This window comes from Rattus rattus, chromosome 13 (genome assembly GCF_011064425.1).
Source record: "Rattus rattus isolate New Zealand chromosome 13, Rrattus_CSIRO_v1, whole genome shotgun sequence".
Taxonomy (NCBI): Eukaryota; Metazoa; Chordata; class Mammalia; order Rodentia; family Muridae; genus Rattus; species Rattus rattus.
The window spans coordinates 72,523,373-72,546,461 of record NC_046166.1 but is presented as its reverse complement, the minus strand read 5'-3'; the positions used below and the strand labels follow the sequence as shown (position 1 = coordinate 72,546,461).

The following is a 23,089-nucleotide window of genomic DNA, read 5'->3' as shown; positions in this document are numbered from 1 at the left end:
GCAGCAAACATCTTTCTTTTTAAGCATTTGAGGGGGGAGGCAAACTCTTGAGAGGCCACACCTTGTGGCCTTTGGGCCTGTATGGCTGTCACAGCAGCAGCAGCTGAAGTGTATTCTCTAGAGGCCAAGGCAGAAAGTCTGGCCGAGTTCCTCCAGAGCTGGAAGTCTGGCTCTTGCAAACATCTCCCAGCGCCCTCCTGGCTAAGCACAGCACCAGAGGAAACAAAAACTTTAAAAAAAACAATTTGCGCAGGGAACAATGCGATGGAGTTTCGCTTTGGTTTCACACTCAAGTCTAAATGTGGTTATAATTTTCAGACACACACTCATAAAAGGCAAGAGCAGAGGCAGAGACTTTTAGGATGCGGAGAAGAGCCCGCGTCTGCTCTCAAGCGTGCCGTAGGCTACACAAAGTCGTGGGAAAGCAAAAATACAGATGTTTCCAGGCAAACGGCCCAAAGCTGTTCGGCCTCAACCATCACGGTCTCCAAACAACCAGAAACACACCCAAAGCGATCTCCCCTGCACATGTGTGTGGGACTCTGAGTGGCGTGGGGTGTGCCTGGCCACCCTTCCAGCCCCGACCCACTCGCGCGCCCCGCCGCCGAGCGCCTTGGCTATGAGAGTTCAAATCTCACTGGCTCCCTGGTACCCTCACCCCGGCCGCGGTGCGCGCTAAGCTTCAGTCCCTTCCTAACTCTCCCTCACCCAGCCCGTAACAAAGGAGGTTCCGTAATGGATGTGCGATCGCAGCCCACAGGGACCGCGAGCGGGAGAGCCTGTGGAAGAGTGCACCTGGCCGTACCACCCGCGACACCCTCGAGGGCCGGGCGGCTTGACCGCGCCAGGCGCTGGACAAAGAGGCCTCGCGGGGCGCCGGGGGTGCAAGGAAGGAGGTTGGGGAGCGCAGCCCGCAGGGGACTCACCTTCGCAGCGGCCCGGCTGCGCTCCTCGTGGAGCAGAAGGGCGGCGAGCGGCAGCAGAAGCCAGACGCTGAGCCGGGGCCCCATGGTGGCGCGCCCGGGGCGGCGGGGGACCAACAGAGACGGCGGGGAACTGCAGCCCGTCTCCCGTGGGCCGCGGCGAGGTGCTCAGTCTCGGAGGGCCCGGGCGTGAGCCCTGCTCACCGTCCCGGGTGCGGTGGCTCTGAGCAGAGACCTGAGCGCGCCGCCCGAGGAGCTCCCCAATTTGTTGGCGCTGCCCCCTCCCCTCGGCAGTGCGCGGGCGGCGTCTCCAAGGGGAGGACCCTGCGGCGCGGGTAAGAGGCGGAGGCTGCGCGCGGCTCGGGACTTGGTGTCGCAGGGAGTCCGAACGCCGGGGCTCTGCGCTCCGCACCCAGCTCCTCCCGCGCCCCGATTCCACGAGCCCCTTGGCTCGCCAATCCCGGGCAAGCACCGGCAAGGCACGCCGGGGCCGGGAATCCGGCGCCCACCAAGCGGAGCCAGGCAGGCCTGGCCGCCAGTGTGCCGCGAGCCAACGCTTCAGCAGGGGCCCATGAGCGCCGGCAGCAGCTCCTGACCCCGAGGTGAGAGAGACCCCCGGGAGGCGCCGAGAGCCAGGCCCCAAGTCGCGGACTTGTAGCGCTGGGGCAGGCTAAGGCGGCGCGCTAGGTTGGATCTGAGCTGGAGGAATCAGGATCGCGCTGCATGGGCTGAACAGCTCCAGGCAGGGCCTACGGAGAAGAGTCTCCCTTTTTCTGTCTCCTAGTGGAACAGAACTTTGGTCACTCCGCAAGGAAACGAGGGACATTACTGCGGAGTCAGGGTGCTCCCTCTGCCTGCAACCCTTGCTAACCCTCTTTGTCTCTTGCCTCCAGGTTAGGAAGGGATCGAGCCGAGCCTAGAGCTGAAAGACTGGGATCATGGACCCAGTGCGGTTCTCAGCCTCTGGTCCTCCCCTGAGAGGGTAAGTCGCCTTCTGCCTGGTCTCCTAGGCGCAGGGGACTTTGAATGTATCTTTCTAGAGTTGACAAGTTGGGGCCCGCACTTTTATGTCGCTCTCTCACCCTCCCTCCTTCTCCTATGCAGGTGGCTGCTGCTGGCGACTGTGACAGTGGGACTCCTGGCTCAGAGCGTCTTGGGGGTAAGTACCGCTTGAACTCCACGCGCTTGGAGTTCCGCGCCTGTGACGGGTTGGGACGTTCGCGGAGCCTCGTGGAAGACAGGCTCACCAAGCCCACCTGAGTGTGCGTGTGCGTGTAGGTGCGTGCTACTGTGTCTGCCCGCCGCGCGTCCTGTGCAGTGCAGGAGTTGGCCCTCTCTCTGGAGCCAATAATTAAAACGTAGCCTCGGGCACCTTTTGCTGCCAAGCTTTGGCCTTAGCATCAAGGGAAGAATGTCTGTCACTAGGCCATGAGGCGCACGGATGAAGGGGGCTGGGAGCAAAGAGTTTCTAGAAACTCAGCGGTGGTGTCCAGGCACTGTGGTGAGCAGAGAGCATCTTGCTTAAATATGAGTCTCTGGGGAGGGGCGGAGCAAGGAGGAAGCAGCCTCCTGCTTTAAGGTTGTTAGGGAACAAAGGAATAGAAACTGCCATCTGTCCCAAATCTTGAGTAGGCCTAGAAGAGCCACGGGCCAGACGGAGGCCAGTGGTCCTTGGCTTCTGTGACTTGTTTACTGTACCTGTGGCTCATTCCGTGGCCAAAGCGGGCCTCCCAGAACTGCCTTTGAACTGGAGGGATGCCGTGGGGCTTCTACGTTTGTTAAATGTAGCCAATCCTTATAGAGCTGTAACGCGACCCCGGTGGAGGGTCTCCTCATAGGTAGTGCTGTTTAAAAGACATTAAAATTGAGGACCGGGGCCAGGTGTCCTATGTGCCCTGTTTACCTGTCTGTGGAGTACCCAGTGCCTAGACAGAACTTGGAGACGCCAGTACACACACACCGTGGTGGAAGAAGCTCTACTTCAGCCTTCTTCCCTTTCCCTCACCTATCTGAAACCGGCAGTGATTCTCGGGCTTGCAGTAAGTGGGAACTGGTCCCCCCACAGAGTTGGTTTCCTGCTCTGCTGGGATGCATGGCCCAGCATGAGGAGAAAGGAGAGCTCTGACCAGACTTTGGCCAGTCAGTCCTGGCCAGTCTTGAGTATGTCTCCTTCCTGCCCCGGTCCTCAGTCCTGACTTAAGAACAGAACCTAAATGTTGGAACAGCCATCACCTATGGGCCCTCATGCATGACTCCCACTTGGCCAGGATCCGTAGACCACAGTGGAAACCCATGTTCCTAGAAAGTGACAGGCAGTGTGGCGACTCCCACAGCCCTGAGCTGCCACACAGCTGTTAATATCTTGAATCGTGAGAATGAAGACCTTATTGGGCATCATTTTTTAAACTCCCGAAAGGGTTTGCTATGGAAAAGCATTTTACCCAGTTCTGCCCTTGCCTCATGACACCAAGCCTCAGTTTCCACATTCTTCGGCTTGTCCCAGAGGCCATCCTCCCTGCCTCTATGACGTGCTCCATAACCTCCACATACCTTTCCCATGCTACAAACCCACCTCAGTGTCTCTGGCCCTTTGCTCTTGGATCTGACGGAGAGCGTGTATTCTCCAGAAAAGCCACATTGTCTAGAAAGACTTCCCAAAACTTCAGATCCCACCTCAGATATTCCAGCAGGACTTTCCGAGGCACTGCCTGGAACCCTGCATTCCCAAGACACGGGAAACTTTGGGAGCCCTGATCCATTCACATGAGCTGCGAGACAGCATCCAGTGTCTTGAGTGTACCTAGTTCATTCCCTGGGCTTTACATTCTGAATGTGCAAATAAGTGTGAATCTGTGTGCCTGCAACAGGGTGCAATTAGTGTGGTTAACAATTTGGTCCACTGGCTTTTTCACAGCGAGCGCCTGGGACATAATTTCCTGATGCATGGAATCTTTCCTTGCTGCAAGCTCTGCTCCTCTCCTCCTCGTCTGTCCCATTCTATGATGCTGTTTCATTGTTTTTTTGGTATCTGGAATCGTAGTGGGGTGGATCAGTTGGGGAAATAGGACCCCTGGCTGTATCTTGTGGTGCTTCACGCAGAAGCCGCTGAGAATTGTTGGTGAAAAGAATGGGCAGTTATTTAATGAATGCTTCTTGCACACCAATTTGTGTGCGTGAAAACTTCAGAGCCTCCGGGAAAATATTCCTGAGGTGGGTAACTCTGGTGCCCATTTTACATCCTAGGAAAAGTAAATGAGGCCAGAAGTATACATAACGTGCCTGGGGTTTCTCTTTTGTAACTAGTGAGGCCAGGGACCTCACCCCTCCATCCAGCCTCCTGGATTCCCAAGCCAATAGTGAAGATGCTCTTGAGTTTTATCCTTGGCTAATGTCATACGGGGCTTTCCTTGGATGAAGCTCAAACGCTGATTTCTGGAAGTGGGGGGGGTCCCTCCTCTACTCTAGCAGTCAGGAGCACAGAGTAAAAGAAAAGGAGGAAGCAGGATCCAGGCCACCGTCATCATCCTCAGCTCAGGGTCATGTGTGACCAGATGTTCTAGCTCTCAGGACCAGTTACGTTCATCCATGTGGTTGTTTCGGAAGGCTCCCAAACGCAAACACAGGGTCAGAGGAACTAGTGCATATACAAATGCCCCTTCCAAGACCAAGCCTTGAGCCATAAAGGGGTGCCAACTCCCAGAGTCCTCCATAGCAGGCTTCCTGGGTAAACATCCCAACCGGACAAGCAGCTGAAGCCTACTGTGGGCACTTCCATGTGTGTCTGAGTCATGGGAACTTGGGGGAACCGTGTCTACCTCATAGGGCTGTGAAGGGAGCAGGCAGGCCTGGGACTAAGGAAGACTGTGTGTTCCCACTTCCCTGAGGCTTTGATCCCTTTGTGTGAAACCAGGGCCCCCAAGTAGAGGAAGTCACTATGAGACTCTCCATTGACGGAGTGGAGCCATGAGGACTCTCACCCTTCTGGAGCCTCGGAAGTCACTGTCCCTGAGTAGCTTAGATGGCTGAGTCACAGCTCAGACACTCCAGACACTCCGCATCCCACACACTTAGAGATGGGTAGAAATTGTCGTCAGAAGAGCAGGGACAGGAGAGGGCCTCAGCCCTGCCTGTGAAGCAGTCAGAACCAGAAAGAGAAAATATGAGGCTCAGAGACAAAGTTCTAGAGCAGGAAAACTGAGGTTCTGCTGTAAAAATTAAAATGCAGAGGGCCGTAGTCAAGGTCTGGAAAGAAGAGACTGGCATGTTCAGCCAGTCTGCGCAGGGCCCTGCGACTTTCCAACAAGGCGATGAGGAGGTCTCTGCTCAAAAGCTGAAACTGGGGTTGTCAAAAAGATAGCCAGGATCTGAGGGTTCTAGATCTGAGGGTGCTTTCAAAGCCACCTCTGGCTTTTTGCTGCGAGGTGGCTCACCAGGAGAGACACCTGTGTGAGCCCATTCACCTCGAGTACCAAGCACTCTTGGCAAGAGGTGGCTCCTCCTGCACGGCTGCTAGTCAGCTACTTGAGCTCTGAGGGAGTGGGAGCTGAGGGGACGGTGGATGAACTGCATGCTGCGTACTTCATCTGTGGTGGTCCACACAACCCAGGTCAGCCAGAGTCAGACTGCAGCCTGAGCTGCCCACCTCTGCCAGACCCCAGGCTCAGGAACCACACACACACACACACACACACACACACACACACACACACACACACATACACACACACCTCCAGGAGTGAGGGAACTTGTCTGGGTGAACATCTGGGCTCTCTAGCATGGAACACAACAGACACTTTGATGAGGCCTTCCCCGCCACGCATGCTATTGAGAAGCTTCTGGAATCCAGTAAATAAGTGCCACTCCTCTAACAGACAATCCCTTCAGTTGATGTCATTGGCATCTCAGGACCGTGGCCTTTGACCCCACTGACTTCTCCAGGTGACAATGAGGTTTTTGTTTAAGTAATCTATTAAAGAATCGGGTGATATGGAATCTTGGGAGGACTCTGTGGGTATCTAAGTCCTCTGTGTGTGGGTTAGGGGGTGAATTCCAAAAGAAGTAGCCAGAGCTTCCCAAAATAAACTCTAATCTATTTATCTGGGAGGGGGCTCTCCTGTCTTTGGACTCTTGATGGGTGCCTGCTTTCTGACCAGCTCTGCCAAGGCCTGTTCTGTTCTCACTGAGGTGGATTTTGGAGCTTGGAGGGTCCCTGTATATCATATCATAGCCTCAGGTACAGTTTGCCACCTGGAGAGGATGCTGGCACAGAAAAGTCACGTTAGTGAAAAACGTGTTAGAAACCTCCTGGAGTCTGTAGTTGAATGCGATGATAATGTTCCTTTCTTCCTTTTGAGAAGTGTGCAAACGTCTGTGAGGTGTTAGCTCACCCTCTCGTCTGGGTAGAGGGTGGACAAGAACCTGAACTGTCTTTGTAATTTTTCTGCCAGTGTTAACTGAGATACAGATAAATTTTCACTGGTGATGTAGTAGAGGTGGTGGTGGTGGTGGTGGTTGAAATATGGTTTCCCTGTATAGTCCTGACTAGCCTTTAGCTCACAGAGATCAGCCTGCCTCTGCCGTCAGAGCACCCAGCTCTTGGGAGTTTTTAGCAGCTAGTCAAACATCAATTATGGGTCAATCATGTGTCAGTGACAAGCAGATGTGCCAAGGACAGGGAAACACTGGGCTTGCCCACCTCCAGTAAGTCAAGGTCACTCTGCTGACTTAGGAAATATGGCAGGGGCGGTCTGATGCTTTAAAAAGCTTTGTCCCCTGGCCTGGGTGAGGGTCTCCTTTCCCAGAAGGCCCTGCAAGGGTGCAGCAGGAGCCTCCCCTCCCTACAGGGCGGTGAGGTGGAGCACCACGTAGCATTTACTCTGCTTATCCTGGGACTCTCCTGGGATCGGTGTCCTTTGTAATGACTGACTGACTGATAGCCACCTCTACAGACCTGGAGGGTGGGCTCTGGTCTCCTGGAGGACCTATGCAGCTTTCAACCCCACCTCCAAGAGAAGGGCCTAGAAACAGGGGTTACCCACGGCCAGTGAATTGATCCATCATGTGGATGGCGAGGACTCTCCCCTGAAATCTCCCAAGGCTGGCTGGGGTTTCTGGAAGCTGGGGCATCTGTTGAGAGTGTAGAGCCTCTGTGCTGTCCCCAGAAATAAGTGAGACGCCTGAGTTCTAGCTAATGTATAGACTTAGAGAAGGGCAAAGGAACCCCAGTGGATTCCCAGTGGATTCCCAGTGGATCGAAGACACAGAAAATGAACCTTGAACTTTTGAATAGAACCTGAAGTCAGGGTGGTTTGGTACCTGAACCATCCACTGCTCTCTCTGGGTGGACAAGGCCAGGATGGAAGGGGAGGACCCCAGTTGGTGTCCAAGGTGTCTTTGGTTTGAAGGTGGGGCACACATCTGGGTCACAGAAGGATTCTGTGTTAATGAGAGAGGAGAAGAGGAAAGAGAAGAGAGGGGAGAGAGGCAATGAATTTGAAGGAACAGTTATTTACTTAGAGCTGGAGAGTCATGCTGCCTCTGAGAGGGCAAAGCCTCCCTCAGGGCAGGGGACTGGAGCTCAGTCCCCACAAGGCCACCTCCTCATTGCTTGGAGAACAGGAGAGCTCCATGCCCTGTGCCACATGAGACTAAGGGCTGGGGAAGCTGCGGTGGCGTGCCAGAACACCCTGTGTCCCCAGCCACCCTTCACACATGCACACACATACCTCTCTACACATACACACACACACAATACACACACAACACACACACACCTCTACACACACACACACACACACACACACACGTTTCTATACATACACATACATCTCTATACACACAGGCGTGCACACACACACCTCTCTACAAACATACACACACATTTCTATACACACATATGCATCTCTACACACACATATATACATACATCTCTATACACACACACACACACACACACACACACACACACACTATGAAACATTACCTCCGCTGGATGAAGTAGCTGGGGGTGGGGGAGCATCTGCCCATGGAGATTTGCATTTTTTCCTAGGGATTGTTTGACTCCGCCCATAAAATTCCTATTCCGATGTTTCTGCCCATTTTGGTGATCTCCCACATGGGAATTAGAGAATTTGTGTTTTGAATTCCATGGAGCCATTATCCAGTGACTGGCAGGACTCACTGGGCACTGTGCTCTTAACTGAATGTTGATCTTGGTGGTCGTGGGGTTTGCAGGGCCTTTTGAGAGCAGGAGAAGAGGCTCTGGCATCACATGGTCACAAACATGGCCTCGCACTCTCCTGAGGCTCTGGCTGGGCCCAGGGTGAAGTCATTTTAAAGACACATTTCCTTGTCCTCCCCAGTCCTCACCCAAGGTGACACTGGCCCCAGTAGAGAGAGGCAGGAGGACCTCACTAGGAATGTGAACCCTGAAGATACCTAGGAACAGCAAGTCACAGGGAAGTGCAGCATTGCTGAGGTCTCAAACAGCAGGCGCTAAGGCCGTTGACACTTCCTGAGGGATGGACTGAGGCAGAGAAGGCAGAACAGTCTGTAGTATCAGTAGGATCCAAGGTGGGGGGGGGGACCCAGGACTCGCTGTAAGGTGGCGGGGAACCCAGGACTCGCTGTAAGCCTTCTGCCCCTCACTTTGATGCCAGGGTGTCAACCCCCACTGACCTCCCAGTGAACCTGTCTGTGATCGTGAGAGGTCTTTCACTCCTACATCTTCCACCCATATCCTAAAGCTCCCATTGCCGCCATCTTGGTTATCTTATTCATGAGTGCTTTATGTAAGTGTTGAAGGGGCTGAAGAGGAGATACCCCGGCCCTCACACCCTGAATCTCTTAGTGAGTTCGTTATTGCTAGACAGTAAAGCGAATGATTGTATGAATGTGGATTTTGTATCCGGCTACTGGTTTGCATGAAGTGCTTGTGAGATTTCTGGTGGTCTTTGGGGTCTTTTCTTGGTGAGTTTTTCTTCCGCACAGCTACTTTTCTCATCCGTTTGGATGACTTTTCCCCTGTAGGTTCTGGGTTGAATGTGTTTACTTGTGTCTACCCTTAGCCCATTGGCCATTTTTACCAGATACTTGGGAAATCTCCGTCTGGGGTTTTTACTTCTGTGTCTTTGAGTTCAGTAGGTGAGTTATGATCTCAGAAGAGTTATGTCTGGCTCTTTTGTATCTCTTGCCTTTCTGTGCTGGGGTTTCTCTGTCTGGTTTGGTTCTCTCTTCTTGGTTGAGGGAGCTTCATTCCAAGAAGCCTGACTTTGACATCTCAGTCTTAGATGGCCCTCAGTAGGGGGTCACAAACTATTATAGCATCAATGCCTCCAAACCATTTATTCAAGATATAGAAAGACATTTTATATGTTATACACTTCCGTTGGTGTCCAGCCTGTCTGCTCTGGACAGCTCTACCCCAATCCTTTCCTCAGCCCTGGGACTTTGACAAAATAGGACTTCTCTCCTCTACCGAACCTTCTATGAGGAGATCGTTGTCTCACCAAAACTCTTAACTGGATCTGAGGTTTGTGAAGGACGTGGGCTTGTCCAGAGGGTAGAACTGCGTTAGGTTTCCCTTTTGGAAGCGACTTCCCCCAACCCAGGGACGGGCAAGCCCACGGTTTGGTCTTCACCCTTTCCTACTGTTTAGATCTTTCACCATCGCTGTCTTTAGGATGAAACTCGTTTTTTCTTACTGGACCTTTTTACCTGCTTACAGAGAAGCAGCCCCTGGTCTGCCACCTCACCCAGGAAGTCTAGAAAGGGATGAGGATTCCTGCCCATTTACTCAGTGTCTAGAGCATAAAAACTATGTTCTATCTACAGGGCTCTTGTTAAATCTTTCCTGTGGTGACCAGGAGCCTGAGCCCATGTACAAAGCCACACTGTGCCACCTCACGTGACAGGAGCTGGTCTAGATACATTGTTGATGCCTGGAGACAGCTAGGTCCACTTCCTTGGAGTCTAAGAAATATCAACAAAGGGGAAATTCTCATTTCATTAAAGTTAAGTCAAGGTGCAGCTAAATTACTTCCAGAGCAAAGGCTTATAACAATTGTATTTAAAGAACTTGGAGGTCCAAGTATAACGTGATTGGGAGAGAAAGTTTGAGGAGTCTGGTTTGGCAGAGTGTGATATGAAGAAGCAAATAAAAAGGTTGAATAAAGAACAGAAATGGCCCTCCACACCATATGCTGTAGCACTTGCTTCTAGGGTGAAGTGCCTTCACTTTCTCTGTAGCCATATGAGAACCAGCTAGCCCTCTCAGCAAAGAGGCCAGCCGTGAGCATCTCCCAGAGAAATGCCTCCTCCTTCCTTTCTTACTTGGTGACTTCCTTCTTTGTCAAGTAGCCGAGTCGTAACCGAGAAAGAGCCAGGATGCACACCTTTCCTGTCTGCAAACCTCTCCTGCCACTTCCCACCAGAGCTGGGTGCCCCACCCCACCCTCCAGAGAGGACCTCAGCTTGGACAGGATTTCCCACCATCGTATTATTGTCTGGCCTCCTCCCTCTTCCTGCAATGCAGGAACGCGGAGGCCAAGGCCTGGCCCTCCTGGGATCCAAGGCAGCATCTATTGCTGTCAAACCTGGTCGGGTATGTTTAACCACATCTGGACACCGGGACATAAGGAGAATATTTCTAGCCGTTACTGAGACGGGCCTGCTCCAGCTGTGGCTTCTGTTGGTTTTCGTCTGTTCACCTGGAGCTTCTGCAGATCCTTTGCAGTCTCCTTCTGCCACATTGGCCATGAGCTGGCACAAATCTTAGCTATCCCACCACATAAGGTGGCCAGTCCCATCGCACCTGGGCCCAGAGAGAGCCCAGCACCCCAGTGCCCTTTGCCCTCCTCCGCTCCTCCATCCTTCCCTTTCATGGGTCCTGGGTTTTCCTACAACAGCACTTTGTTATCTGCATCTCACCTGATAGGAATTTAACATTCTAGAAATGAATGAGCTATTTCACTCTGGAAGGGGAAGGAAGAGGGATTACTCATGCTGGCTCCCGACGTTGGGTTTTTGTTTTTTTGCTGTGGGTTTTTGTTTTTCCCTTTTCTTTTTTGAATCCAGAAATTTCTGACTTAGGGAGAGCAGCGGTTAAAAATAGAGTTGTGTCTTGCTCAGTTCTGCAGGCCTGTTGTCCTAGCTACTCGAGAGGCTGAGGCAGGAGGATCACCAGCACAAGACTCCTCTGAGCTCCAGAGTGAATTCAGTGCCACCCTGGATGGTAGACCCTGTCTCAAAATACAAAAGCAAGAAGCAGGCTAGAGTTATAACTCAATGGTGGAGCACGTGCCTAGCACACAGGAGACCCTGGGTTCCATGCCAGGCACTGGAAAAACAAACTAACAAGCCCATAAGAATAAGGTGTAGTCTTGCCAGAAAGTTCTGGAATAAGGGACAGCTGGACTATAGTGATATTCGAAAACAGCTGTGGCTTGATTCTCTTGAGCAGTCTGACCTTTGGGCTATCTGTTCCCTATGAAAACAAGGGAGTAAAGCAGCTCAAAGTCTGTTTCCTTAACCGAGGAGTGACAGACAGACAGACCGACCGACCAGTTTTTTTTTTTTAATGCCTTTTTGAGCTGGGTGGTAGTGCACACCTTTAATCCCAGCACAGGAAGCAAAGGCAAGCAGATCTTTGTGAGTTCCAGGACAGCCTGGGCTACCCACAGAAAAGAAAAACCCGTCCTCCCGCCCCCCAAATAATGCCTTTTCATCTTTTTCATAGCCACCTCAAGGAGGGCTGACACCCAAGCTTCTCCCTTCTCGGTTCTCCTGTGGACTACACAATATCCCCACCTTCTAGCCAAGGCTGCATCCTCAGTAGCTTTACCTGGAACCTCTAAGGATAAAGACAGAGGGAGGTGTCCAATCTCTCACCTCTTTAGAGCCTTGGTCCTGTGTATATTTCATGAGTTAAAAGACATAGAGCTCTTAAGACATCGTTTATACACGACAGACAGACAGACAGACAGACAGACATGGTGTTCACCTGAATGTGACCCCATCCAATCTGTTGCCTCAGGACCCCTGTGTTGGGGAAAGAAGGTTGTGTGTCTGTCTGTCTGTCTGTCTGTCTGTCTGTCTGTGATTTTCATAGGTTTTCCTTCCTGGGGTTTTAGTGAACAGCAGCCATGATGCTGTGAGGAAAAATGTCTCCTGCACAGAGAAGGCAGCTTGAGAGATACTTCTCTTGGTCCATGTTACTTGTCATGGGGGCCAGGAGACAGGAGGAGGAAGAATCAGTCCAAGGAAGAGAGGCTTCTGGCCTCCCCTCCCAGACTTAAGCATGGGGCTCAGGGACTGTGTGTAGGCAGGAACGGACAGGGAAGCACAAGGCCCTGCACCCAGTCAGTGTCTGGTGCAGTAGCGAGGGCCTGGCTCTGAAGGAACCAGAGGGAAAGAAAGGGCAAAGACGTGTCCTGGGCAGAACTCAAGTGCTGGGGCTTTGTGTTCAGAATCACAGAGCTAATCTGTGTGCTGAGTGCCAAAGGCATGTCCATCAGAAATGTGTGCTCAAGTCAGCCAGGAACATTCTTCTCCGTTGGTTCTACTTGGTTTGAATTGCCGTATTTAAAACTACTGGGGTAGGCAGACATTGGCTTATCTGCAGAGTCAAGCTAATGCAAAATATGCTTCCACTGCAAGACAGTGTGCCAAAGTATTTCCATTTCATGCCCTGCATTTTTTTCCTTGAGCTGCAGACCCAGAGGGGATTGGGCACGTGGCCAGTGAGCACATTGGGCTGAGGGAGCTCTGTCCTCGGGGTCACAGAGGCCCCATGACGACCTTGATACTTCTGGAGATTCAGCCTTATGTTCATGGGGGGAGCGGGGGGTGAAAGGGGAGGCCGTAGAGATGGATGAGCTGTGAAGTTCTTGTCATACAAGCACGAGGCCTTGAGTTCAAAACCCAGAACCCACATGAGAAAGTCAACCAAGGCGTTTGCATCCCTGCACTCCCAGTGCATGCGAAGTGGAGATGGGCAGACTTCTGGGGCTCACTGGCCAGCCAGTCGAGCTCAATCTATGAGCTGTGGGATCAGGGAAATTCCTTGTCTCAGAAAATATGGTGAAAAACAATTGAGAAAGGCATCTGAGGTCCACACACAGACACACAGACAGAGACACATGCACACATATGCACTCAAACACACACATAGACACACATACAAATACACACATATAGACACATACATAGACACATATAGACACACACATAGACACACATACAAATACACACAGACACATATAGACATACACATAGGCAAACAAATGCACACACAGACACAGAGACGCACATAGGCAAACAAGCAAATGCACACAGAGAGACACACACAGAGACACACATACACACACAGACATATACACAGACACACACAGTTACACACAAACACACACAGACACACACATTCAAATATACACACAAAGAGACATACACAGACACAACAGACACACATACTCACACACATACAAATATAAACACACACACATACACACACAACACACACACACACACACACACATACACACACACACACACACAAACACACACACACACACACACACACAAACACACACACAAACACACTCACACACACACAAATGCACACACAAACACACTCACACACACAAATGCACACACAAACACACACACAAACACACTCATACACACACAAATGCACACACAAACACACTCACACACACACAAATGCACACACAAACACACACACACACACACACACACACAAACACACACGCATACAAACACATTCACACACACACACACACAAACATGCTCACCGTTTGGAAAGCTGACAAGTGTCCCAACCGCACGCAATGGGGACCACCAGGCTCACTCCTTCTGAGACCCATCCACCAAGTGGTGTGGATAGTAGAGCTTACCCCAAATGGCACTTTTACCCCAACTCAGGGTGGTCGCTGACAAGAAATGCAATCAGACTGCCCAGAGAAGCCATGATCCCTTCCCTGAATGCACAAAATACCAAACTAGAAACGGTCCTCAACCCTAGCTGGAGGTCAGAAATGAGATCAGGAGCAAACACACTGTTCCAGTTCCCCTCCACGTCCCAGTCATGGGTCAGCCTGCAGCCCTGGTCTCTGCATTTCCAATTCTGATGGGGACCCTGCAAGGGGGCCATTGCTACTGTGGGACTCAGATCTGCCTGTGGCTACTCTGTCTGGGCAGCAGTAGCATATGAAACGGACAGTCTTAAACCTGGCAGCTTGCACACCCACAGGTAAGCATTAGGAAACAGCTGTGAGGAAGGGTGTTCTCTTTTGCTTACCTGTGAGAAGGCAAAGGAATACTTGCTTTGCAAAACTCTTATCTTGGTACGTGGGGGCCTGGACCCTGAGGGCAGCTCACAAGTGTGACCTGAGCTTTAGTAAAGACTAAAAGAGGGGACAATTCGATACATGGCTCATAACCCCCTATGAAAGAGAGCCTTCCTACACAGCTGGCCTGAACTACCACTTTAACAAAGTTGAGGCTGCAGGTATTAGGATGAATCCGAGATCAACCATCCTTGAACAAGCATTTAGAGTGGGTTGTGGGAAGCAGAAAACTACAGCAGGCTTCAGGAGTGTTCCTAGACGTTCAGAGTTACTGGAAGCTCCTTTGAAGTCAGCGTGGCAACCAGTCGCTCCCACAAGACCTCCTCCGTCTCTCTCTTTGGGCTTTTGCTGATTATTTCCGGTCCCTGTGGTCAGTCCTGTGCATTGGCCTCTAGTTGAACATCTGTCCAGTGTCAGCAAAATTTCATATAATTCCCTGCAAAAATCCCGGCCATGGCTTACAGGCTGAAATGCCACGATGGTTCACATAAGTGTCTCCTGGTGCAATCACACCGGAAGTCACCTAGTGAAGGCAGAGTGGGTGACGGGGACGCAGCAAGACCTCGTTACTTCCTCACGCAGACATCTCACTGGCTGTGTGTCTGTGCCCACAGTGCTCTGGACCCTCCACTCCCATAGTCTCCGCCCCTCTATCAGACTTCATGATTGACACATCGTCTTCTCCCAAGAAGGGAGAGCCCGTTCTTCCATAGCACAAAGTGTCCTGTCTTGGAACCTCTTTCGGCTAGATGCACCTGCCCCCTGGAGTGTCCCCCCTCTGCGTTCAGGTCGAACGGATCAAATCGAGCTCCATCTGTCACAGCTGTAACCTTTCATGTCTTAAGCCTTTGTCCTCCTCTGTGAGAGGACTTTAGAATCCTCCCAGTGCATGTGGCCAAAAGGATTCCATTCAGTAATGTAGGGGAAGCCCTTAACAGGGCCTGGTGTAGAATAACCACCTCCCCAAAGCTCTGGTTACCACACTTCCTGTCCATCCCCCACCTCAGCATGCCTCCTCCCCGGGACAGTAATTCCAAGCGCTTTTCAGTCCAGCAGCTCCATCCATTTCTTACCCTAGCCCTGTGAAGCCCTGGCAGCAGAGGAAAAGTCTTAGTTTGCTGTCAGAAGATTGGGTAAAACCTCACTATCTCTGACTAAAGGGTCTTGGTTCTGGGGGAAGAGTAGCTCGTGACTGTGGCTGGCTCTGTTTGAAGTATGCCTAAGGTTCAGGAATGCCTTGCACACATACCACAAGGCCGGGTCTGGGTGCACTGGCCCTCCACTGACTCGACTTATCCCCTGGCCTCAGTTCTCACGCACCCCGAGAGGGCACACATCACAGTTGCCCTGGTCTTCTATCACTGACAATGCAGAACCAGGCCACCTTCCAGCCAGCCCTCCTGGAATCAAGCCTCAACCTTGTCACCTCCTTGAACAGATTCACATCTAAGCCTTGTCTCTTAGAGGCTAGGGAGGGCGACCCGCTCCCACACTCCCAGCTGGCTTTTCTGCGTTTGTCTCCCCACAGTGAAGAGGTCAAGGGGGGTGTTGGAATGAAAAACAAAGAAATCCAGTTTGAAGTCATTGGCTTGTGTTGTTTTAAGAGAGGAATTTATACTGCGGGTGTCAGTGAAGCGTTAAAATCCCCCCAGCTCCCTACAGAGGCCTCCTGCTGTGACCCACACCCCATTCTGTTCCTATGATCAGTTACAGCCCTGAGTGGAGTCTGCTCTTGCCGGTTGCCTTTCAAACTGAGTTGTTAACATGGGCATCTTCATAGTTTCAACATGATTAGAAAGATTAGAAAAGTCAGACTAGGAATTTCTGGTTTCCTGAGATTTTGCTTCAGAGGCATGGAAGATGTGCGGAAAGGCTGTTGACTCATGGCCAGAGCTGTATTGTTAGAAACAAGTTCTGAAGACCTCACACACTTGACCAAAGTGAGTGGGTTCAGGCAACTTTAGGCAAGAGGGAGGGAGCCGTGAGCTGATCCTCGCTCAACCAAGCTCAATAAAATATTATGTTTGTTTATTTGTTTTGTTTTTGAGGCAGGATTTCTTGATGTAGCCCTGGCTGTCCTAGAACTCACTCTGTAGACCAGACTGACCTTGAACTCAGAAATCTGCCTGCCTCTGCCTCTCTGCCTCTCTCTTTCTCTGCCTCTCTGCCTCTCTGCCTCTCTGCTTCTCTGCCCCTCTCTGCCCCTCTGCCCCTGCATCTGTCCCTGCCCCTCTGCCCCTCTGCCTCTCTCCCCCTGCCCCTCTGCCTCTGCCCCTCTGCCCCTCTGCCCCTCTGCCCCTCTGCCCCTCTGCCCCTCTGCCCCTCTGCCCCTCTGCCCCTCTGCCTCTCTCTCTCTCTCCCCCTCTGCCTCTCTGCCCCTCTGCCTCTCTTCCTCTCTGCCCCCCCTCTGCCTCTCTGCCTCCTCTCTGCCTCTCTGCCTCTCTCTGCCTCTGCCCCTCTGCCCCTCTGCCCCTCTCTGCCCCTCTGCCCCTCTGCCTCTCTGCTTCTCTGCCCCTCTGCCCCCCTCCCCCCTCTGCCCCCCCCTCTGCCCCCCTCTGCCCCTCTGCCCTCCCCCTGCCCCTGCCCCTCTGCCCCCTCTGCCCCCTCTGCCCCTCTGCCCTCTGCCTCTCTGCCTCTCTGCCCCTCTGCCCTCTGCCTCTGCCCTCTGCCTCTCTGCCTCTGCCTCTGCCTCTGCCGGGATAAACAGCATGTATCACCATGCCCAGCTCATCTGAATTCTCTTGACCTGCTTAGGAAAGCCTCTCCTCAGAGTCCTGCGAAGCAAGGAACAGCCACTTTCATTAACTAGTGTGGTCCATTTGCTTGGCGCATCCCAGAGAGTCTGACTGAACACGTGATGTCTTAGCTAGCGATGAGTTGTTGAAAATCAGTGGTAGAGTCTAGAATGCCTGGAATCTACTGGGGGAGTTGGGGAAGCTGGGGAAGCTGTGTCTTAGTGCCTGAAATCCCTGTGACGAGGGATTAGATGAGTAATAGAGCACCTGTTTACTGTACCTAAGGCACAGGGTTCCCTACTCTCAATACAGCAAGACAACAACGCCTTCTCCTAACACACATACATGCACACATGCACACGCCTGTGCACACACACATGCACACCTTAAAATTTTGTGGTGTTTTTTTTTCCCATTCCTTCCATAGACAAATTAGGGAATTGTTTTAACGGAGCTTCATACTGAAGAGGCAGGAGCCCATGCAGGTCTCGTCTGCCTCCCAATGGTACACGGATCAGACTCTGTAAACCCCTTGCTATTATTTCCTGCCTTGCTTTTATGAGATATGGGAATAAAACCCTGGGGTTTCCCAAGCATCAATGCCATGGTCCTTGTTATCTCTGCGTGCTCACTTTGATGAGCATGCTAAACCTAGGACACTAAGGACGTTCTCTGTGAAGGGTCCTTTATGCTATAACAGACTACAGCCAGATCGGTAAGCCCAATGCTAGAACACACAGCAGAGCCTAGAAGAACAGAGACTCCATGCCACTCATCCATGTTAGCTTGATAGATGAACGTTCTCATGTAATCCCTCCAATTAAATAAATTTCTATGTTAGATCATCTGGGGGATAAATTACGTGATTCACTGTCTCTGAAGGCTTGTTTTGGAAGCCATGAGCAGGACACTCCCTAGCCAAAACTCATAGACTTGGGTAGAACTAATCTATGTCATGTTATGGCTGTTAATAAATAAATAAGTAAATAATAGTCTTCTTATATTTCAGTGCAGTATGCCCACTGTTTATAACCAGCTCAAAAAAAAAAAATAGGAAATATCCAGTCATCACAAAAGCAGAGGTAAATCAAGTGGAAAAGTTTGGACTGTTGGACAAATTACTTATTTCTTTAATCTCTGGAGTATTACACATTTTAAAGGCGAATGTTTTTGGAGATAGACTAGTTTTAATTGATGTCAGACGGGACCACAGCTCCACTTGTGAAAACTGCCCCCACATCCACCTCAATGCCCTGAGTCAGCATTGGTATACTACGTTTATACCAATGTGTATCCTATGTGTATCAATGTGTCTCCTATGAGGCATGCGGCTGGAGCAGCCTCCTTTTTACAGGGAAGACAAGACAGAAACATTGGTCATGCCATGTGCCTCTCACTTCAGAAGAGTGAGCACCGAGATGTGCTCCTCTTCTGCTTGACGTGTTTATCCCAAGCTTAATATCAGCCGGTCACTTATTTCTGTAAGAAGTGCTGCTGTGGGTCCCATTGGATGTTTTCGGTCATGACCATGAAGAAACAGAGGAATATGTGTCCTATGGTCCTCATCGGAAGGGAAAGATGGCCATTAACATCTCAGCAACTCAGCAGAGTGCCACTCCATAGCCAGTGGAGAAAAATATTAAAGTATGACAAGAGGCCAGCTTGTCATCTTTTTGATTGTGTGTGTGTGTGTGTGTGTGTGTGTGTGTACATCTGTGTTTGCATGTATCTGTGTGTGTGAATGTGTGTGCGTGCATGTGTGTGTGCTTGTGTGCATGTATGTGTTCATGTATGCTTGTGTGTGTGCATCCGTACATGTTCCTGTGTGTGTGCATGTGTGTATGCATATGTATGCATGTGTGGGTACCTGTGTGCATGTATATGTCCATGTGTGTTTGTGTGTGCACACATGTTCAGGTATGTGTGTACATGTATGTGTCCATGTGTGTTCATGTGTGTGCATGCATACATGTTCATGTGTGTGTGCATGTGTGTACTCCTGTGGGTGCATGTGTGTGTGCATGTGTGTGTCCATAGGTCATTGTTAAAGTCTTCTTATGTTGATCTCCCTTATTTTTTGATCAGGGTCTCTCACTAGACTAGCTATCAAGTGAGCTATTAAAATCCATCTCTTTGCCCCCCATGCCCCAGCAGAATTACTGATATAAAACACAGGGCCCAGAGGATCTGAACTCACATCTTGATGCCTACATGGTGGGCACTTTGCTGACTGGACATCTCCTCAGCCCCTTGTTATAAAATCAGGTGCGGCAGATGCAACACTGGGTTCTCTGTTTTTCACCTTCCCTAAGGTTTAGATGTGCGGGACAGTTTTCTGATCAAATGCACTGGGTACAGAGCTTAACTGCTGACGATTCTAAGGCTTCCCGCTGCCCCTTGAACCAAGAGGAGAATTTGATTTTATTTTGAAAGTCACTCTATAGCTGCATGACTTCACCCCAAGCAGGCTAAATAAATGAATTTCCAACATCATTAATGGACACTAGGCAGACAGCCGATGTGTCAGCGATTTGAAGGGGGTGAAGTGGCAGGGCAAGTGTGGAAAGATACTGTGCTCCCCGGGCACTCTCCTTGGATGGCTTCATTGTGTAGGTGTGTGTCGGGTCGGAATGGGCTGGGAGGTGGGGGTGGGAGCGGGACACTGTCCAGAGCCCAAGTTCTTCCCAGCCAGAGTGTCAGTCTGATTGGGGCAAATCCCCCTGAAGTCTATTGAACCACCCAGCTGCTTGCCCTCAGTCACGGGGCAGCTCAGAGAAGAGGGCAAAACCTCCTCAGGCCACTGTTTCGGGCGAGCCACTGTGGTTCAGAGCCAAGTGTATGGCTTTGTTTGCCCATCCACTTCGCCTTTCAAAATCACCGCTGCCCTCATCTCCCGCCACCTTGACTAGAGGCCTAGGAGACTTCCCAGGTGATTCCTCCATTTAAGAGGACTTGGCCTTCCCTGTACTCACAGTTTCCCTCAGGCAGCTTCCTCCCCAAAGGTTCCCTGCATGCTTTCCTACCAGTCCCAGTCGGGCTGCAGGTTTTGACCTAGTTTGGCTGACTGATTTCTTCTCTAAATAGCTTGGTAATCAAGCTACAGGCCTGGTTAGGAACCTTCCCTGCCACATTCCTCTGGGTGTGTCAGACATCCTTCTGACCCCTGCCTGAAATCACTCCTGGAGAAAGGCTGTTTAAATAAATCCCGCGTGTCCGGATTCTCCTGGGGTCAGCTACGTCACTGTCTTTTCATGCAGCTTTTCTTCCTTCCTTCCTTTCTAAAATAAAGGAAATTTACTGAAGTCACTTTCATCTAGAATGGTCTCTGCCGTTTCCAATGTAAGAGATGTCAGTTTACACTGAACCTGAAGTATAGCAGTAAATGCAGGACAGTGCCAGGCCACGGCAAAGAGGAAGCCAGGCACGGTGGTTCACGTCTGTGACATCCCCAACTACAGGAGATGCCTCTTCTTTTTGGAGGCAGAAGGAGCACTGTGCGTGGGGGTGGGGGTAGATCAGGGTACCCCGACCCTACAATTGGTGATCTTCTGTGCCGATTTTTCCATTTTTCTCATCTCAGAGATTTTCAGAGTTGGAAAATGTTGGGAAGACATGAAGAGCCTTTTGTTTTCCTGTGTAGTGATCAAATCCACCACAGGAAGGTTGGCAGGGACCACATACATGGCCACCTTGGTTCCTCTCCCTCTTGTAGTGACAAGAGGGAGAAGGGAGTTCACCCACCCGCATACCCCCATGATCTGGTGGTCTACTTTGCTTCTCTGTTGCTGTGACCAAAAGCCACGCACACCCATGCCTGTAGGGGAGTGTGTACATTGAAGTCAGAGGGCATCGTTCAAAAGTCGATTCTCCCCTTCCATCAGGTAGAACCAAGGATTCAAACCCAAGTCTAATGAGCCTTTACTATTGAGCCATCTTGCTGGCCCTAAGGCCTCCATTTTAATGTAGCTCCTCTTTGTGGAGTTACTGCTTTTCCCAAATCACCCTGTTGGATTTTTTTACAACAGATTCTGTTATGTTTTGTTTGTGTGGAATTGTGTGTCTAATGATGACTCAGACTTTAGTTCACGCATTTTTCTTTTTCTTGTCTTATTTCACTGGCTACAAGATTGTAGCCATGTTAAGTCAGGAAGTACTTACCAACTGTTGAGGTTTGGTCTGTTGGTATGTGTTGTGGATGCTAAATTCTTTAATTTAAAACCACTGTTTAAATGAAAAAAAAAATGTTACAGCCAAATCCTGGAGGGAAGAGAAGTAGGCAGGTTTTGAGTTACCTGGTTGGGGACAGGGGAGGGAGAGAGAGAAAGAGGATACAGGGAGGAGGGGGGAGGCTACCATGAAAGGAGATGGACCACAAGCACATGGCCAGGAGAAACAGCAAGTATTTGGGGTACACCACTGGGGAAGCAGCCTGACCAGCATAAGAAAAGTAGATTAAGGGTTACCCGCCCCCAATAATTGTCAAAGCCAAATAAAATAACCATAGTCTTAGTTTCATTCATTCGTAAGCTACATGTGGTTAAGATTGAATTGGCTAAGCTACACCAACCACTAGCATGTCATATAAGCAGTATTTTCTGGGCAAAGGTTTTCTGGACTCTTTTCAACTAGAAAGTGGCATGGGAAAAAGTTTTCTAAGTCTTCCTGTCTAGGTTACTCAGAGATTCGAAACCAGAGACACACACTAGGGACACACTTGACACCAACACGAACCAATGTTTCCTGCCTGTTCCTATGAAGAATGTGGCAGCTCCCTTCTCAGAACACTCTCTAACAGAGGACAGTCTCCCTCCTCTTCTCGTTCCCCTCAACTTGAACGTCGATTGTGGCTTATGGTCCCCTCCAATGCAAGCATGATTCACAGAAGACAAGAGATGTGCTCAGGAGACATGGGTTACGGAGTTTTTAATGTTAACTTTCCACAGGATGATCCCTGCCTTTGTCACTGCCGCAACTGGCCGACTTTGAAAGTTTAACTTGGAAAGGTCACCAGGGAGTCCTTCCAGTATTAGCTGGTTTTCTGAGTGATTGATTTATGTCATATTTCTGATGTCAGCAGGAGTCTCAAGAGTGTTGCTGGCTTTTGAGAAACAGTGGTGCCCACTGCCAAGCTTAGCTGGAGGTCTTCGTCACCTAAACACAGGGCGATATTTCTAGACGGTCTATTCCGATGGTAGTTACAGAGGTCAGAGCTCCAGGTGAATAAGGAGGAGGTATGGGGCATTATAGCCTGCTGAGGTCTTGTCGGACTTGCTTGTTTCTGGAATGTGTAGGTCTCAACGTGAGAAGGCTGGATCCCAGACCACCCCTACCACCCCTGGGAGGGCTCTTAACTATAGAGGCCACTTGTGAGCATTGTGCCTCATTTTACCCTAACTGGCCCTGCCACTAGGCAGAACTGTGTTTCACAGAACCAGCTTCTTATTAGTAAAACCGTAGATGCTTTTGATTTCCTAGAAGACATCTTCCTCTTCCCTATTCTGGGACCTCATGTCCATCCCACATCCAGCCGTGCAAAATCCTTCCACATATGTTCAGTGTCTCTCAGCCCTGCTGAGCCTCTGCACTTGACCTTGTACCTACTCCTACATCTCCAGTCCCTCCCCAAGGGTGGCTTCGTGTAGCACCTTTTCTTCTTCAAAGTCTCCCTCACGGAAGTGCCAGACCTAGTAAATGTCCATCTAACAGCAGCAAACCCCTGAGCCCCAAGGAGAGGTGGCTACAGCCCGGGTGCTGTCTCACCCCCACTATAGCTCTATGGGGTCCTGAGCACCGTAGGTCAGAAGCCTGGGTTGTGGCCTTCAACGGTCACAGCCACTTCTCTGCATAGTTCTGACTATAAATAATCACATTGTTCTGTTCTAAGATAAGGTCTTATCATAATGGAGGCCCTGAACTAAGTGCTTCAGGCATATGACCTTACGTTACCTTCCCTGAGGGAGGAAGCCACAGGAAGCAGGAACACCATCCTCGTTCAGGCCCAGAAAGTTAAGTTAGCGGTGCCAGGTACCCTCAGGCCACCTGACTCCAGAGCTTCTCTGACAGTTGC

The 23,089-nt window shown here is 50.8% G+C and overlaps 2 protein-coding genes across 2 annotated transcripts in view; one reads left to right on the top strand and one right to left on the bottom strand.

Annotated features, from left to right (window-relative positions):
* The window catches only part of Col4a1 (collagen type IV alpha 1 chain), a 110,217-nt gene extending 109,076 nt beyond the window's left edge, over positions 1-1,141 (bottom strand). Inside the window, exon 1 of the mRNA XM_032918422.1 lies at positions 927-1,141. Within this exon, the coding sequence (XP_032774313.1) occupies positions 927-1,010 (84 nt within the window). The 5' untranslated portion in view covers positions 1,011-1,141. The remainder of the gene's footprint in view (positions 1-926) is intronic.
* A 110-nt stretch (positions 1,142-1,251) lies between these two features.
* Col4a2 (collagen type IV alpha 2 chain) overlaps positions 1,252-23,089 on the top strand; it is a 135,298-nt gene continuing 113,460 nt past the window's right edge. The window contains exons 1-3 of the mRNA XM_032918421.1: positions 1,252-1,525; positions 1,817-1,905; positions 2,028-2,082. Coding sequence (XP_032774312.1) covers positions 1,862-1,905; positions 2,028-2,082 — 99 coding nt within the window. The 5' untranslated portion in view covers positions 1,252-1,525; positions 1,817-1,861. The remainder of the gene's footprint in view (positions 1,526-1,816; positions 1,906-2,027; positions 2,083-23,089) is intronic.